At 42.4% G+C, this 18,332-nt stretch overlaps 1 protein-coding gene across 1 annotated transcript; it reads left to right on the plus strand.

Annotated features, from left to right (window-relative positions):
• The first annotated feature begins 3,880 nt into the window (after positions 1-3,880).
• LOC130829014 (proline-rich protein 13-like) lies at positions 3,881-4,437 on the plus strand. Its single transcript, XM_057695107.1, has one exon. The coding sequence runs from the start codon at positions 3,935-3,937 to the stop codon at positions 4,361-4,363; it is 429 nt and encodes a 142-aa protein (XP_057551090.1). The 5' UTR covers positions 3,881-3,934; the 3' UTR covers positions 4,364-4,437.
• Positions 4,438-18,332: the final 13,895 nt, after the last annotated feature.

Consider the following 18,332-nt stretch of genomic DNA (forward strand, 5'->3'; position numbering starts at 1 on the left):
GATCACATCTTTTGCCTATTTTTAAAATGGGGTCATTTCTTTTCTTATTATTGAGTTATGAGTTCTTCATATATTTCTGGATACAAAGTGCCTTGTCAGATGCTTGTATTTTAAGTGTATTCTACCAGACTGTGGCTTTCTTTCTTCAGTTCTTTAATAGTGTCTTTGAAGAGCAAATATTTTGAATTTTAATGAAATCAAATTTATACATTTTTTTTCTTTTTTGATAGTGCATTTTGCATTTTTTCTTTTTTTTCTTGAGATGACGCATGGTGCTTTTTATTTTTTTATTTATTTTTTATTATAGTATAATTGCTTTACAATGTTGTGTTAGTTTCTGCTGTACAACAAAATGAATCAGCTATATGCATACATATATCCCCTCCCTCCCATCCCCCCCATCCTACCCATCTAGGTCATCACAGAGCATGGAGCTTGAGCTCCCTGTGCTATACGACAGGTTCCCATTGGCTATGCATTTTACACACGGTAGTGTATTTATATCAAATCTAACCTCCCAAGTCATCCCACCACCCCCTTGCCCCACTGTGTCCACAAGTTCTCTAAAATCTGTGCCTGTGCCAAAGTCAAAAAGACTTTTCCTCCAAAAGTTTTGATGGTTCTAGCTTATGTAAAGTTTGGCTCTCTGGACAATGCTGGGTTAATGTTTGTCTATGGTATAAGTTTAGATTTAAGGTTCATTTTTCTTCTCATATGGATATCTAGTTTTTCCAAAGTCACCCTTTCCCTGTTGAATTTTCTCAGCACGCTCATTAAAAATCAATCGACCATAGGTACGTAGGTCTATTTTTGAACTCTCTAGTCTGTTCCATTGACAGATTTCTTTAAGAGCATTCACTATTATTACTGCCACTTCTGCCGCTGTTGCTACTGCTACTACTAGTCTTTCTACGAATACTATCACTGCTGTTGCAGCTGCTCCTTCTTCCTCTCACACATTTTCATACATTGGTATGTTCAGGAGTAAAGCAGTCTACGCTTTTTCAAGCAGAAAGAGTTGCGCGACAACGCAGTGCAATATAAAGGATGAAATTGCATTGCTCCTGCTTTGCAGATGAAGAAATGAAGAAATAGAAATGCTAAGTAGTCTTACCACAAGAGGGCAGCTAGTTAGCAACAAGATAAGAAACGCTGAATTTTGTCATTAAGTCTCATTTCCACTGTTTATCTTCATGGCAACACACTTAGAAATTCCATGGTGTTTCCCACCGGATTATAACTTCTGGAGGGCAGGGCTTTGGCTACATTGTCCGATGATTGATCCTCCATGCTTTGAGTGGTGCCTGGTACCCAGGAGGACTCACGTATCATAGGGGATGATGAGTGATGAATGAACAAAGGATGAACCCTCCTCATGGGCTTGGTTATCATATCAGAAACACTTTATTATTTTAATGGATTCCCACCCTCTGCCCACCCTTTATCTTTCTCTGCCTGCAAACTGAATGTCACAAACCTGTTTAGAAATATTCCCCCAAATCAGTACATTAGAATGAAAAGATTTTGAAATTCTGCGTATGTCCACATTATTAAAAGTCCTCATCACAAGCTTGTACTTTCAGATTCAAGGTTCAAGAAGTGATTTAAATCTAGTCTTCCCCCAGACTCCACTCCCACCCCCTCACTGACCATTTGCATTTAGTGATATTAAAGATCAATAACAAAGGGTGTTCAACTCGAGGATGGAAGATGCCTTAGAGGACTGGGAAAGGGAGGGTGGGGGGGACTCGAGGGAGGGTGGGGGGGTTGAGGGAGGGAGGGAATACGGGGATATGTGTATAAAAACAGATGATTGAACTTGGTGTACCCCCCCAAAAAAATAAATAAATAAATAAAGAAACAAACAAACAAATAAATAAATAAAATTTAAAAAAAAAGATCAATATGGAAGAAACATTTTTTTTCTTAGATCAGCTGCTTAAAAAAATAGCTTTGAAACCATGCCGTGCTAAGGACAGGTCAGCTATCTCTCCATACATGATTCACTTCACTTTTTAGGTATATAATAGTATGCGTCTCCGCCTGTACTTAAGAATATTTAAGCATAGGAAAAAGAGAGGATTATGTAATAAAAAGAGAACAGACTTGGGAGTCGGATGGTCCTAGGTTACAATCTCTATGCTCTGACCTTGGACAAATCATTACCTTCTCTGGGTGTCAATTTCTTTAATTTTTAAGCAGAAACACTAGTACCTACATCTTAGGCACGTGGTGGGATTTATGTAGGACAACTTAAAAAAATTCCAAGCCAATGTCAGGCATATATTAGGTAATTCAATCCATATGTTTCTTTCCTCTGTGCCTCGGAGAATCATTTACATAACGGAGGTGGCGAAACTTTGCAAACTATGAAGTGCCGTGTCCTGTGGGGAGGTGCCTCTCTCCCTGCCCTCATCTCCTGCTGTTTCCTTACAAAATTCTCAGGTTATCCATGTGGAACTACATAGGCTCCCAAATGCACCATGCTCCCCCCACTCTGAGTGTCATGTGATTCAAGACTCCACTTGTTTCAGTCGATAAACTTTCTGTATACAGAAACCCCCTGCTCCCAGCAAGTTGATTCCACTCCCTTCGCTGAGATCCCCACCAAGCCCATAATTCACCTTCACTGTTCCTCATCGCTGAGCATCACATTTGTTTCCTTATGTTCCTTCCTTCTTCAGCAGGAGTGTGACTCCTCCAGGACTGAGTCTCTCTGATTTAACCTGTATCCCTGGCACTTAGCATATGATTGGATTTCTAGAACTAGCTCCTGAGTCAATAAATATGATTGTGGTGTTATTATTCTTAGAATAATAAGAATTTTCTCCAAACTCAAAAAAAGAAAACTCCAAAGAACTCAAAGCAATATTACAGTAGATGCAACACAAAGGGAGCCTGAGAAGTACCATGAAGTCCATTGGACAGTGGACCAGTCCCTCACCCTATCCTAAGGCTGGTGGAGTTAGGGGTGTTGCCTATCATTCTGTCATTATTTACGCTCTCCTGGACTAATTGTGTCCATCCTTCTCTTTTCTGTAGGCACCCAATAGTGTTAAATAAACCAACAGGTTTCATATGGACCTTCTGTCCAACAAGATAGCCATGCATAGAGAAAACTAAAACGAAAGTACAAGGTTGGCTGGGAAACCTAGTAAGGTGGATGAATCTACATCAGAACTTCACGGCCAATGAAGCTCAGAGTAATTCATCATTCATCCTTGGCTCGGTACACTCTGGCTTCTGTGCCCATCATCCAAGTAGGTGTGCCCTCACCAAGCTGCCAAAGCCTTCCTTGCTGAAAAGATCATAGACACTGTCATTTTCCGTCTTGCATCTCCTCTGCAATACTTGCCAGGTTTGACCACTCCTTCCTTCCTGAAAAACTCTCCATGGTCTTGTTATCTTTACAGCAGTAAATCAGGGCATTAGATATAGAAGCAGGTGCTCTGAGATGAACCCCTTGTTCCATCCCTGCCGACTGTGCAATCCTGAAGAAGTTAATTCACTCATCTAAGCCTCAGTTTCTTCCACCGTCAAAGATATAAAAATAAATAACCTTTACAAGGCTTGTAGCTTAGAGACCATTCAATAAAATTAGATATATTATTACCATGTTCTGCTGGTGTTTGACTGACATCCTGGCTTGTTTCTTAGCCTGTTTTTCTGGCCTCCACCCATCTGCTCTTTCCTTAAAAATTGGATTTCTCCAGGCTTCTCTCATTGGCTCCCTTTCCATTTCAAGCTATGCAGCCTTCCTCGGAAGGCTCATCTACCACCATAGCCTCAGGTATCTTTTTTATGCTCAGGATTTCCCTTCTTTTGTCTCTAGCTTGGTTTTTCCTCCTGAGCTCCATACTCAAAACTGTATGACAGGCTTGGAAGAAGGCGTCCGCCCAGGCAGTGGTGTAAAGGCTGGAGGAAACACCCGAACATGTGGAATCCCAATGCCGGGCATCAAGGGCCATATCCACACCCGCCTAATGTCGGGTACCCTGGAGGTTGCAATCCTGCCCATCCACCACCGGCCAACCCTGTCTGTCCTCCAGGCCCCTTTCGGACTCCCCCAGGAGCACCCCAGGGGAATCCAGCCTTTCCCCCTTGTGGGCCCTGTTATCCTGTGCCACAACCAGGGTATCCAGGATGCCAACCCTCAGGTCCCTACCCCCCTCCATACCCACCACCTGCCCCTGGCATGCATCCTGTAAATCCATTGACTCCTGGCATGGTAGGACCAGGAATAGTGATTGACAAGAAGATGCAGAAGAAAATGAAGAAAGCTCATAAAAAGAAGCAGAAACACCACAAGCATGGCAAGCATTCCTCCTCCTCCTCCTCCTCTTCCAGCAGTGACTCTGATTGAATACAGGGCCTGGACCCTTCCCTCAAGTCTCTCCAGTTCTGCTCTCCCATCAAGCTTCAGATGCCATCTTGTACTGGGGGTAATATAGCCCCCGTGTCCCTCTCCCACCGCCACCCCTGCAATCTAAGCCTCACTCTGCTGATAAACCCTAACTGGCTAGGGAAAATGAGAAAAGAATTGCCATCAGCTAACAAAGGCCATCTTTTCACTGCTTGGATAGAACTTTTAGCTGATGGGTTTTGCAGGAGAACTATTTTTTGAAGATGGAGATTTGAACTAAATGCTGAAGACAAGTCTAAGATCTGTAACATGTGATTTTTTACTTTGTTTTTTAATACTTATGATTGGGGAGATGCTGTGGAAATTTAGTGGAAAGAAAAAAGTGACCTGTACCTTTCTTGTAATTGTGGCACGCTTGGGTGATTTAGTGGCAAATAAACATTTCCCAGCAGGCCTTTTATTGATTGCACTCCCTGCAAGTCTGCTGGGAAATGGAGTCCATTTGGTTGATGAGCTCTGACTGCCATTTTGGAAACCAATCTCTGCTCCTTAGCTTAGTATGCTATCTCAGGTCTTCCTCTCACTCTCCAACTCTCAAAATAAAGCTGTTTCTCCTGGAAAAAACAAAAAACAAAAAAAAACTGTATGACAGTTTCTCTTGGGCATCTCCCAGGGACCTCAGGCTCTCTCTGCTTCAGATGGAGTACACAGCTCCCTCCTGAAACCCCATCTGTCTCCAGGGTCCACTATCTTGTGATCCATCAGATGCTCAAGCCCGAGTCCTCCCCGCTCTCCAGGCAGTCATTCATCGTGTCCTGCTGTCTCAAACGTCCATTGCCACCACGTCACCATCCTTTCTGACGAAGACGTCTCCAATAGCCTCCTAACTGGTCTCCCTGCTGCCATCCTTGCCCACCTCCACTTCATCACCCAGCTGGAGTGGTCTTTAAACAACAAAAATCAGATCATGCTGTTCCCCTGCCTGAAACACGTCAGTAACTTCTCTACATTCTGAGAATAAAATCCCAGCTTATTTATGTGGTGTAGTGGATGCTGTGGTGTGCTGCCCTGACTCCCTGCAAAACCAAGAGCTCACAGCTGAGTCCTGCCCTAGACAGGGTACTGCCTCCTCTGAGGTTATGCCCCTCATCAGGGGAAGACTCCATCCAAGACTGGCCAGTGTTGGAGGTACAAAGGCCTGGCTCCCTGGCTTCAATTTGGGACACCACAGTGCCCCCTGTGGCATCAGCTGAGCTTGCTGTTGTAACTGCACCGTTGTTCACCTGCTCCATCTGCCCAGTCTGCCTTCCCTTTTCCTCCCAGGCATTCTACCTGAGCGCACTCCCCAGTAAACCTCCCGCATGCAAATCTCCACTCAGAGTTCATCTCGGGGGGAACCTGATCCACAAAATAAGGCTTACGAGGTCCTCCACAGTCTGGCTCCAGCACGATGTCTGGCATCAGGTAGATGCAAAAGGAGTACCAGGGTGGATTGGCTGGTTGGCTGCTCCTGGCCACGTGCATAAGCAAGAAGTGAGCTGAGGAAATCTCTTTCACTCGGTCCGCACTGGGCATGCGTTCTGGGGCTCTCATATGCCTGGTCAGACAACATGCAGGGCAGTTAACCAGCAATGCAGACCCCGCGTCAGCAAGGATAGGAACCTGCAATCTAGGCAGCACGGCGGGGGGCGGGGGGGGGAGGGGAGACTTTCTTTTCCCGTTAATGCTTTATTTGCAGAGCATTTACCTCTGAATCAATTTTTGTGTATTCTCTACTCTGCCAAGCCAGGAACAAAAAGCAAAGGCAAAATTTCAGAATGTGCTTTTCTTTTGTAGCCCATGGAGCTCTCACTGAATCTCACCTTTCTAAACAACTTGCTGTGGGAACAGCAAAGGCGGATCACTGGTGAAACTCTTTGTAAAAGTTGGTACCCGTCCCATCAGGTAAAGAGAAAAGGCAAGAGCAACAGCATCCTGAAATTTGCTCACAAGCTTGGAGGTTTCCATGAGAGCAAGCTTGGAGATCTTGCCTCCAGGCTTTGCGTTTGCTATGACGTGTGCCTACATCAGCCTTCCCTGTTTTATTTATCTGCATGAATGCTCAGATATGACCTCCTACAGGATATCTTTCCTAACTCCCTGCAGGATTATATATCTCTCCTCTGCTGACCACACCAAATTGTCCCATAACTTCTCTTTGCATTGGCTACTAGGAAGCTCAGTGCTCAACTTGCAGGCTACAAGTTACCTATTGAATATGTGTGTCATGGCCATTCATCTTCCTCCTGACTTCCTCTTCTTTTGCTTACACTTATTTTCCCTTCCCTTAATTTCTTCACTAGCATAAAATTGTAGTCTTGTACGGACTCCAATCAGTTTTTCAAGCAAGAGGTATATTTTAGTGATCACAATGTATTGTAATGGACCATCTACTAATCTCCTTTCCCCACTCGTTTCTGAATTTATAAATATAAGATGGTGACATCTTTTCACCCATCAGCCTCAAATGCCTGGCACATAGTAGGTCCTCAAAAATATTTACTGAGGGAGGGAACTGGTCTAAGGAGTGGGGGAGGGTGAGTCTAGTTCTTTGGGGGCCTGGACTCAGTGCTTTAGACAAAGAAAATGGAAGAAGAGAGATATTTTGTGTATTTTTATACTAAACAGATCATGGATGATTTCTTGACCAGGTAGCCTAGAGAGGGAAGGAAGGAAGGCATAAGACCACTAGAGGGAAAATATTTCATTTAAGAGACAGCCCTTAATTTTCCTGCTGTGACTAGGCCATTTGTTAAATCAGTGGGGCCAGGTCTAAATACATAAAACACCGAACAGAAGCTGCTAACTTCTTTTTAAAGATTAAAGTACATTTTCACCTTCCCCATGAAGCAATAGTTATTTCTGTTTATTTAGCAGGACTGTATGACATAGTGATACCCTTAATCCTGACATTATCACATTTTATTTTATTTATTTTTTAAAAAATAAATTTATTATTTTAATTAATTAATTTATTGACTGCGTTGGGTCTTTGCTGCCCTTACGCTTTCTCTCGTCGCGGCGAGCGGGGTCTAGTTTTCCCTGTAATGCATGGGCTTCTCACTGTGGTGGCTTCCCTTGTTGCAGAGCATGGGCTCTAGCTGAATGGGCTTCAGTAGTTGTGGCATATGGGCTTAGTTGCTCCGAGGCATGTGGAATCTTCCTGGACCAGGGATTGAACCCATGTCCCCTGCATTGGCAGGCAGATTCTTAACCACTGGGCCACCAGGGAAGTCCCCATTATCACATTTTAAATGGACAATATTTCCCTGGAAGAGGGTAGTGTTATCCTTATCTTCCAGAGGAAAGATGTGAGGCTCAGAGAGATGAGGTAACTTGCCTAATGTCACTCAGCTGAGTGTGAACCTGAATTTGAGCCCTTGTCCATCTGACTCCAAAGCCCATTATATGTCTCTTCCTACATCATTCTTTCCAGGGAGTGCTCCTCCTACTCATGGTCTTTGTCTCCTTTTGGAGGGAACTTCACCCCACATCCTCCATGGGAAGCACACGTGACCTGGCAATTTTACTGCAGGGAGATTTTCTGGATCAGTGATTGCCCCAGAAATAGCAGGAGTGTGGATTTAGAGCAGTGGCCCGCAACCAGGAGCAAATTTGTCCCCCCTGCCCTCCCGCCAGGGAACACTTGACAAAGGCTGGAGACACTTGTGGTTGTAATAAGTGGTATATGTGTGTGTGTATGTGTGCTACTGGCATCTAGTGGGTAGAGGCCAGGGAGGCTGCTGAACATCCTAGAGCACACAGGGCAGCCCTGGTGACAAAGAATTACCTGGTTCAAGATGTCAGTAGTGTTGAGGTTGAGGAACCCTGGTCTAGAGAGACTTCTGGCCTTTCCTGACCCATGAGCTGGCTTTTTCCTGTGACACCTCTCATCTATACAGAACATGGATAGCACCCAGGGGACTGGCCCCTACATCCCAGGTCCAGTGACTCTGCTTCCCAAGATAAGTCAAGATGCAGAGACAAAGATGAATGATGACATGGACAGAGTAGGCTCCCAGGGGAAAATCCAGGACTCGGTGTCGGGGGAAGGGGAACCTTTCAAATTGACCCATCATGGGCCCATTTCCTCCTCTTATCTCAAAGTAGAGGGTCAGATATAAGTCACATTTATTGGTGTGGAACTGGCTTAGATTTGAAGAGGGAAGAGATCATTTTTCATGGGCAGCTCTTGGGGACAAAGCTGGCTCAGAATTTCTGCCAACTTGGAGACATATGTGTAAAATTACCAAGAAATAAGATTGGATGGTCCACAATTAATCATTGTGTAGGACCTGGGGAGGTAAACTTTGTCTGATATTCTCGAATGTTGTCCCCACATTTTGATGTGTCAATGATTTATTAAACTAGTGTTAATTCAACTCTATGTGTCAGGCCTTGCGCTTAGGGCTTTGTCAGTATAATCTTAATTGACTTGAGTACCAACCGATGAAGTAGGCACCATCATTACCTTTATTTCACAGGTGAGGAGACAGAGCCTTAGAGTAGATAAGCAGTACCTCCAAGGTCAGAAGATAATAAGGTTTAGATTTGAACCTGGTTCTGATTAATTCCAGTCTGGCCCTTGAATATTCTTGTTTGACTTCTACAGTGTTTTTTTCCAATTATTATTATTATTATTGGCCGATAGTTTAAAAAATTGAAGATTTTTACCAAAATCTGATCTCTTAACTTATCCTAAAAAATAAGACTATCTGGTAACACTGCACGTTCTCACCTGGCCACAGTTGGCTGACACTGAGCAGTAGCTGTGCTTTCCAGAAAGTACTGTCACTCATTTATGAAACCTGCTTGGCACCTGTAGGTATCTGAGATTTCGACCTTTGGTCAAAACTGCTCTGGCATATAATTGGAGTGGGAGAAGAGAGACCAATGCCCACATGTGACATAAACATTTTTTTCTTTGGATCCTCTACCCATGGGCAACATGTTCCAATCTGAACTTGAACTTGACCAACTCGTCCTTGGGCCAGAAGGATGGACTTCATGGCCCATCACAGTGACTTGAGGAGTGTAGAAAAAGCAGGAATCAGAACCTCCTTAGAAGTCAGTGAAAAGGCTCAGACATTCTGTCTAAATCTTCCTTTACTTTTTGAAAAGTCCCAGGTTTTAGAATTCCTACAGGTATTGTTAAAGCAGATGTCATGTCCAGGTCAACCCCCCTGACTATCACAGCCATAATTCTGGTGCCCTGAGAGCAAAAAACCAGGTAAAGAGCACACCCTGTGTAGAATTCTGACTTAACAAGGCTTATTTATGTCTTTGTGCATTGCAAGTTACAATAGCATTGTCTTTCCATACATAAATAATGTATAAATGTGTGTTCAGTCACTGTGCATACTTTTTAGTCCTTGGGAAGCAGAAGGACAAAGAAATCGACCTTACACAGATGTTTAGAGGTTACATATCTCCACCCTTCTTGCATTAAACATAGCATTTTGCCTACCTTTGGAGAGAAGTCCAGGGGAATGTTTTTACATAGCGTCATGTGGATTCAAAGTGGCTGCAAGTTAAAGGCCAGAAACTCACTGCTGGATGATGAGGATGAGGATGAGGGTGAGGATGAGGATGAGGATGGTGATGAGGAGGATGATAAGATAGCACCTCCACTGAGAGCACCTGTTATGTACTACATTTGATACTTTATATATCACCTCCAATTTCTATGACAACTCTTTGCAGTTGGTCATATTATTTACTTTTTGCAGATGAGGAAACTGAGGCTCTGAAAGATGACATGCCTGAGGTCACAATCTAGAAAAAGTCATAGCCATTATTCGTAGCTGGTCTAATGAAGTTTCATTTGCTTCCAAAACCTTCCACCCTGCCACATACGTAAATGCTCCAGCAATTTAAATTAAGCTATCTGAGCTACCCAAGAGTACAATTTGGACGAGCTCCATCCACTCCATTTCCTAATTATCCAGTGAAAATCTATGAGTCTAGGAGACTTCATGCATTCATCACTGTGTAAGGTTCGGGCAACTTCAAGAAGTATAGCTTTGAGAACTCATTTAGAACGAATGTGGTGAATGAAGGAGCTAGTGAGTGGTGGCAGGTCACCACGCTCCCCCAAGATCACCCCGACAACGCGTGAACCCCTCTCCCAGATGTTCCTTTAATTACGCAAAGCACAGAGAACATATTCTGAAAATTGCTAAATGGTTGGGTGGCTGCTCTGTATTAAGAAACGTTACCCTTTTATCCAGAGGAGCTCAATTAGCACGAGTCAACCAGTAGTTAATAATAATAATAACATGGAATGATCATTGAATGAAAGGCTTTTATTTTCATTTCACAGAAATCATTTGTTAAACTTGAAGAAGCTTTTCTTTATCTTTAATTGAAGAGAGAAGGGATGCCCCGGGTGTATCTCTAAGGTCTTCATGACAGGATGATAGGGAAGGGGCCCGGGGGGAGGGAACTTGCTGAAATCTTTTTTTTTTTTTTTTTTTTGAGGCTCAGAATGGAAACAGGTGTTAAATGGATCCTTCCTCCTCTCTTTTTCTTTTTCCTTCTTCTCATCTATTTCTCTACCAGTACACACTGCCCACCGTCTCCAGGGCTTGGGGTATGATCACACACAAGGTGTCTTGGCTTTGAATGCTCAATGGAATGTTAAGGGCTTGAATAGGAAGGTCAAAGAGAGAGAGAAAAGGACCAAGGGCTTTCATCAGTCCTGAATGAATCAGGAGCAGAGTTGAGGGCAGGCAGAAAGGGCCAGACCTCAGGCATGCAAAGTGTCTTTTGACCTCAGGCTTCAGGAGGAAAGGGGTTCCCATTTCTTGACCACCTACTCTATGCCAGTCACTAGGTGTTTTATTTTTTTATTTTTATTTTATAGAGTGGCCTTCTCTCTCTCTCTTTCTTTAAACTTTAAAAATATTTATTTATTTATTTCCTTTATTTTTTATTTATTGGCTGTTGGGTCCCCGTTGCTGCATGCAGGCTTTCTTTAGTTGCGGAGAGTGGTGGCTACTCTTCATTGTGGTGTGCAGGCTTCTTATTGAGGTGGCTTCTCTTGCTGTGGAGCATGGGCTCTATGTGCAGGGGCTTCAAAAGTTGTGGTGCATGGGCTCAGTAGTTGTGGCTCATGGGTCCTAGAGCTCAGGCTCAGTAGTTGTGGCACACGGGCTTAGTTGCTCCATGGCATGTGGGATCTTCCCAGACCATGGATTGAACCCACGTTCCCTGCATTGGCAGGTGGAGTCTTAACCACTGCCGGGCACTAGGGGTTTTAGACACTGGCTTGATTTGACACACCCAACAGCCCATGGGACAAGGTCTTATTGTCTATAATTTACAGGTAAGAAAATGAAGGCCAATTGTCCCTGGTGTCACAGCTAATGAGAAATAGAGCTCAGTTCTAATTTAGGTCTTTTTTCTGTAACTTGGTTCCCTTGACACTTTCAAAGGATGCATTCAGCTACTGGTTGTGCAGGGTTCTAATGGATGATTCTGTTTTATTACAGAGGCATCAGGGAGGGGGAAGAGAAGGCAAGAAAAAACTTAAGGGACATGTGAGTGGGAGAAAGGGACAAGAGGCCCCAAGAAAAGATGCAAAAGGAGAACAGAGTAACTGATCTGTGTCCCAAACGATCAACTCCTGAACTTCACCATGGGCAGGCTCTGTGCTCAACTCTGCTAGACAGACGTTCTCATTTAATACTTACCAATCCTGTGATGCTAGTGTTAGTTCCTTGTGACACATGAGAAAAACGAAGCTCAGAGAATTTAAAGGACTTGCCCAGGTCACACAGCTATTAAATAGTAGAGTTGAGATCTGGACCCAGATAACTCATCTCCAAATCTCATCATCTTCTCATTGTTTTATGTCCTCTCCTTTGTGAGAAAGAAACCTGAATTCCATTAGAAGTCTGCTCCAAGCAGTTCTGGGCACCATCACCTCAGAACTCAGAAATAATCCACATCTTTATTTCTTCCTCAAATACTTAACAGAGAAAACTCCCAGTGTTGATGAGGATTTGGAGCAACTGGAACTCTTGAACATTATTGGTGAAGATGTAAAATGGTACAACCACTTTGGAAAGAATTCTGGAAGTTGTTTTTTTTTTTAAGTAAAACTAAACCTAGGTCTACCATAGGGTTCAGCCATTCCATTCCTAGATATTTATCCAAGAGAAAGAAAAACATTTGTCACAAAAAGACTTGTACAAGAATATTCACAACAGTTTTAGTCATTATATATGAACATTGGCAACAACCTAAATGTCCATCAATAGGAGAAGGCATAAACATACTGTGGAAAGTTCATACTATGGGATGATATTTAGCAATAAAAGGAATAAAGTTCTGATACGTGAAAAAACACAAATGAATCTCAAAAACATTACACTGAGTGAAAGAAGCCTTACAAAAATAATACGTCTGCATAATTCCATTTTTATGAAGTTCTAGAATGGACAAAACTTAACCAAGAGTAGAAAAACTCAGAATAGTGTTTGGGTGGGGATTGACGGGGAAGGGGGATGAGAGAATATTCTGGGGGATGATGTTTTATTTTTTGACAGGCGTTTGAGTTACACAGATGAATGCATTTGTCAAAACACAATGTATTAGTTTATTAGGGCTGCTGTAACAAAGCAGCACAGGCTGGGTGGCTTAAACAACAGGAATTTATTGTCTCACAGTTCTGGAGACCAGAAGTCCAAGATCAAGGTGTCAGCAGGGTTGATTCCTTATGAGCCTTCTCTCCTTGACTTGTAGATGGCCGCCTTCTCCCTGTGATTTCACTTGGTCTTCCCCCGTACATGTCTGTGTCCTAATTTCCCCTTTTGTAGGGACACCAGTCATTGGATTAGTGCCTGCTCTAACAACCTCATTTTAACTAAATTACTGCTTTAAAGACCCTATCTCTGAATAGAGTCCTTTCAGGGCTACTGGAGGCTAGGACTTCAACATAAGAACTGGGGAAGGGGAGGCAATTCAGCCCATAACAGCCAGCAAATGTACTCAAGATTTGTATGTTATTCTGTATGTAAATTTCCATCAAAAGAAAAAAACATTGAGAACAAATTTTGAAGTTAATGATATGCATGCTGAAATATTTAGGGGGAGGTATACTGATAATTTGCAACTTACTTTGAAATGATTTCCACTGGAAAATAAGATGGATTAATGGATGGATAGGTAATGGAATACATAAGTCATAAAGCAAATATAATAACATTTTCTTTTCTTTTTTTATTGACGTATAGCTGACATATAATGTTGTGTTAATTTCTGTTGTGCAGCAAAGCAATTCAGTTATACATATATGTATTATTTTTATAACAACATTTTAGTGATAGAATCTAAGTGGTGAGTATATGGGTTTTCGTTTTAACATTTTTTTTTGAAATTTCCTGTGTTTGAAAACTTTCATAATAACATATTGGAAAAGGATTTTTTGGAGCATCTACTCTGTTCCAGGCACTGAGTGAGGTGATGGGAACTGAATAATGAACAATACAGACAAGATTTCTGTCTTAGTTCTTTCAGGATGCTGTAACAAAAATATCACAGGCGAGTGGCTTAAATGACAAACACTTCTTTCTTGCAGTCCTGGAGGCTGGAAGTCCAAGATAAAGACGCTGGCAGATTTGGTGTCTGGTGAGATCCTGCTTCCTGGTTCATAGATGATGTCTTCTCACTGTGTCATCACATGAGAGAGGGGTGAGGAAGCTCTTTTTGGTCTCTGTTATAAGGGCACTAATCCCATTCATGAGGGCACCACCCTCATGATCTAGTCACCTCCCAATGCCGCCACCCTGCGAGCTTCTAGTGCTACCACCTTGAGGGTTAGTTTTTCAACAAATGAATTTTAGGGGGACACCAACATTCAGCCTATAATAGTCCCAATCCTGGTGAAGTTTGCATGTTGGACTAATTCATTAGCAATTGTGGTTTCCAGGATGCACCCGTGGGCACATTCATTTAAGAGTCAGTCAGACTTAGCCCGACCTCCATGTGTACCACAAATGTCACATTTAGCTGCTCAGTGAGCACAGGCCCATTGGCTTTCTGCCTCCACTCAGATGATGAATGCCACAGCAGCTCCTAGTTGTGCAAAGATAAATCACTCCAGGTCCAAGTGGTAAGCCACAGAAATAACAGCAATTTATAGAGACCCCAGGAGTCCCTTGTAAGAACTCTTGCTATTTACAGTGTAGTGATGAAAGTTAAAAGTGATGGTGGGGGTGGCAGCTTTATTTTATTACCATCTGCACATCACAAAAGAAATCCAAATGGAAAGGCTCATTGGAAAGCTAGTTAGAAAACCCTCATGACACAAAATTTATCATGGAAAAAAATAGGCAACTACATAAAGCTGCAGTAATATTTTTCAACACCAGCTGAACATTTCTGAATTGGAACAAAGGGATTTTTCAATATTCTCAAATGACTTCTAAGCTTATGGTCCAAATCCCAATGAGCTAAATGTTGCACTTATTCAAGTCACAATAATAGCAAATAAGTAATTTTTCTGCCAGTGTTTACATTTAGGGGATTTGGGAAACCTGGACCAAGATGGAAAAAAGAATCCTAGCATCCTGAAACCTGAGTTTTTCTATGATGTCATAACCTATGGGTTTGGATTCCGATTTTTACCAGGTGAACTTAGGCAAGTTACTTTGCCACCTTAAATCTCAGTTTCTTTACCTGTAAATGCAGTAAAACTACCCATTTAGAAGGATGAGAATTTGAAACAAGGCATTGAAAATACTTAATGCATCTTAGTACTTAGTCTGGCTCATAATCAGTGTTCAGAAAATAGTAGTGATGGTAGTGATGGTGATGGTGGTGATGGTGACGATGGTGATGGTGATGATGGTGATGGTGGTGATGGTAGTGATGGTGGTGGTGGTGATGATGGTGATGATGATGGTGATGATGATGGTGATGATGGTGATGATGATGGTGATGGTGATGAGGATGAGGATGGTGGTGATGGTGATGGTGATGGTTATGATGATGGTTATAAAGGCAGTGCTGATAATTACAGTGACAGTGGTGATGATTTGTTGGAGGATGAAGAAAAACAAGAGAGCATGCAGTCAAATATTGCCAAGAGCAACCAAGGAGGAAGCTACTCTGTCTTTCGAGGAATTAAATGGCATGAAATCAACCAAGATATTTTGGAGATGGGAACTATTTAAAGGCAGGAGTTTAGAAGAAAATCAACAGAAGGAGATCACCTGATAGCTGGGGTGCAAATGGTTTCTCCTTAATCAATTCTCCTCTAGTTTGTCCATAGAGCGCTATGATTAATTAGTGATACCCACCATGGTTTTAGATCAAGAGGCACAGTGACATATGTGTGTTTATGGTTTCTGGTGAAGAATCCCAAACAGAATTCTAATATTTTGCCAAGGTTTAATATTATTTGGGTGTGTCTACCTCATTAGTTTTGAGAGCAGTGGGTCATCTATTTATTATTTATTAATATATAAGTATTAACAATAAATTATTATCTTATTAATATAAATGTTAATTATCATTTATTAAAATATTTATTCCTTTTGAATCTCCACCTCATAGACAGTTCTTTGGTGCCCAGTGGACATTTGTTGAATCAAATTAATAATGTTTTTCTGATACTAATTAGTATTTATAACATTGGGTTCTGTTTACCATATGATATGTTAAGAAGAACATTGGAAAACTTTCATCCCCATGCAACTCTCTACTCAAAGGGGCATAAGGGAAAATAAACAAGCTACTCTTAAAAAAACTACATGCAGCGCATCCTATCACTTGCTCTATAGAGATGAATCTTTGTGAAGCCCTGGTAAAAGTTGTTCCAGATATAACTTAATGACTGGGTTTGTGATTCACCTTCCAAAACTGTTTATTTGCTTCTCAAAAAGCCACTTTTGTTCTATGTCAAGACTGGTGCAAAAGGGAAATTTTCACCAAGATTTTACATGCAATAATGTTATAAGCTTCCTGAATTTCTTTCCAGTTATTTCGGTAATCCACACGGGAAGAAGAGAAGGAAAAGTTTATGGTGTTATTTGGTCTGGGGGGTCCTCTCTTTGTCCCTTACTATTCAAGGTTTAGAGCATCACCAATATTGAGGCAAGACTCTTTTGAAGGATTCTACTCAAGGCCCCACAAATCATGAAGTTTTCCAGCCCAACAGGTAGAAATAGGTACTGACCCCAGCCTTCCAAGCGGTTTGTAGACATACTGTGATGCCAGGTTCTGCCTTCTGTGACAAAATCTTTTAAAATCACACTGAGGCATCTGGTGCGAAACAATTTCTTCCATTCTTGCCTCACTGTCTTCATCTATAGAATGGGGAAGGAGGGGTGTAGAAGCTGCACAGAATGAGCTGTGATGTTAAAAAAAAAACTAAATTCAGATCCTAGTTCTGCTACTTGGTAGCTGTGTGGCCATAGGCAACTTACTTAACCTTTCTGAGTATCTGTAAAATAGAGAGAAAAATGCCTCCTTGGAAGGGTGGTCAAAGGTTTGAAAGAAGCAATGTAACTGAGCATAGTAGGTGCTCAAAAAACAGTAGCTTATTTCTGGTATTATGAATAGATGAGGGGAAGGGGATCTCCAGCTGGACCCTTGAGGATTTCATGACTCAGGAAGTGGGCAGATGGTTTCTGTGGTCCCTGCCCTCTTTAGTAGCTACTCTTTAGGGCCATAGCAGGGCTTGTCTCAGTGAGATAAAACAACCAAGTAGCACAGGCAGGGAAAAATCATCTCTTCCCCCTGGGAGGGCAGGAAACCAGGCACAGCCCAGCAGCAGGTAATGCCCCACGGCCAGGTAAAGGATGCTCCCTCATCACTAAATTTCATAACTGCATCAGCAAAGCTGGGGAGCTTTAATGAGCTAAGCTAGATTGCATGGCTCTGCTCCTGAGTCAGCTGTCCCAGGCCATGGGGAGCTGGGTACCACTGGCCTGGCTGGAACTTTCCTCGGGCTTCAGGGAAGTGAGCCCTTTCAGCAATAACTTGTGCACCGGTCAAAGCCAGATTGATACAACCATGAGAGCAACATGGCAACTACCACTAACCAAGTTCTTAACTGAGAGCATCTCCACCTCCATCTGCTGTACTAATTCCTTCAACAAGTATTAGGGAACCAATTCCCCCATGGCCACTCTGGGATAAGTCAAATTGTTACCCTTTTGCATTAAAACCCTTTATAACTCTAAAAAATATCTGTTACATTTGGAATAAAGTCCAAATTTCTAATACATCCTAAAAGTCTTACATGATCTGACTCGGCCCCAAACTAACTTTCTCTTCCCTCCCTCTTGCTTTCTATGCTTCAGCAACACTGTCTTTTCTGTGCCTTTAATACATTTCTTTTTCTGCCCCAGGGCCTTTGCACTCCTTGAGAGCAAACCTAACAAGAGATATTGTTCTATGTGACTTTTGTATGTCTGACTTGGTCTCAAGTGTTAATTGCTTAAAGAGATTGTCTCTGAGCATCTAAAGTTGCTGGGTGATTTGACAGATGCTGTGCTTTTAAGAACCATTATTACTTCCATTTTACAGATGGCAAAACTGAGGTTCAGGGAAATGATATAACCTGCCTGAGGCCCCACAGCTTGGTTTCATTGCAGTTAAATCTGAAGGCAAATGACTTTTCCACTGTTTTATATTAGGCTTGTTTGTTTATCAGGCCCCCACCCTCCTCGTTCTCCTCCTCCCCTTCCTCCCTCTCCTCCTTTCCCTCCTCCTCATTCCCCTGCTTCTTCCTCCTCCCTCATCCTCCTCCTTTTCTTTCTTCTTCAGAGTCATTTTAGGGTCAAATTGATCCACGTGTCTCTCCTTCAATGGGACACTCTCAGACCATGTTTGAATAGGGATGTAAGCAAAGTTCCTGGACCAAGGTGTTATACCTCCCCCCCTCCTGCAGGCCAGTGTGTCTATCATTTCTTTTATT

Source organism: Hippopotamus amphibius, chromosome 9, assembly GCF_030028045.1.
Source record: "Hippopotamus amphibius kiboko isolate mHipAmp2 chromosome 9, mHipAmp2.hap2, whole genome shotgun sequence".
Taxonomy (NCBI): Eukaryota; Metazoa; Chordata; class Mammalia; order Artiodactyla; family Hippopotamidae; genus Hippopotamus; species Hippopotamus amphibius.

Coding starts and splice junctions, on each gene's coding strand:
- LOC130829014 (XM_057695107.1), top strand. CDS start 3,935: ATGTGGAATCCCAATGCCGGGCATCAAGGGCCATATCCACACCCGCCT.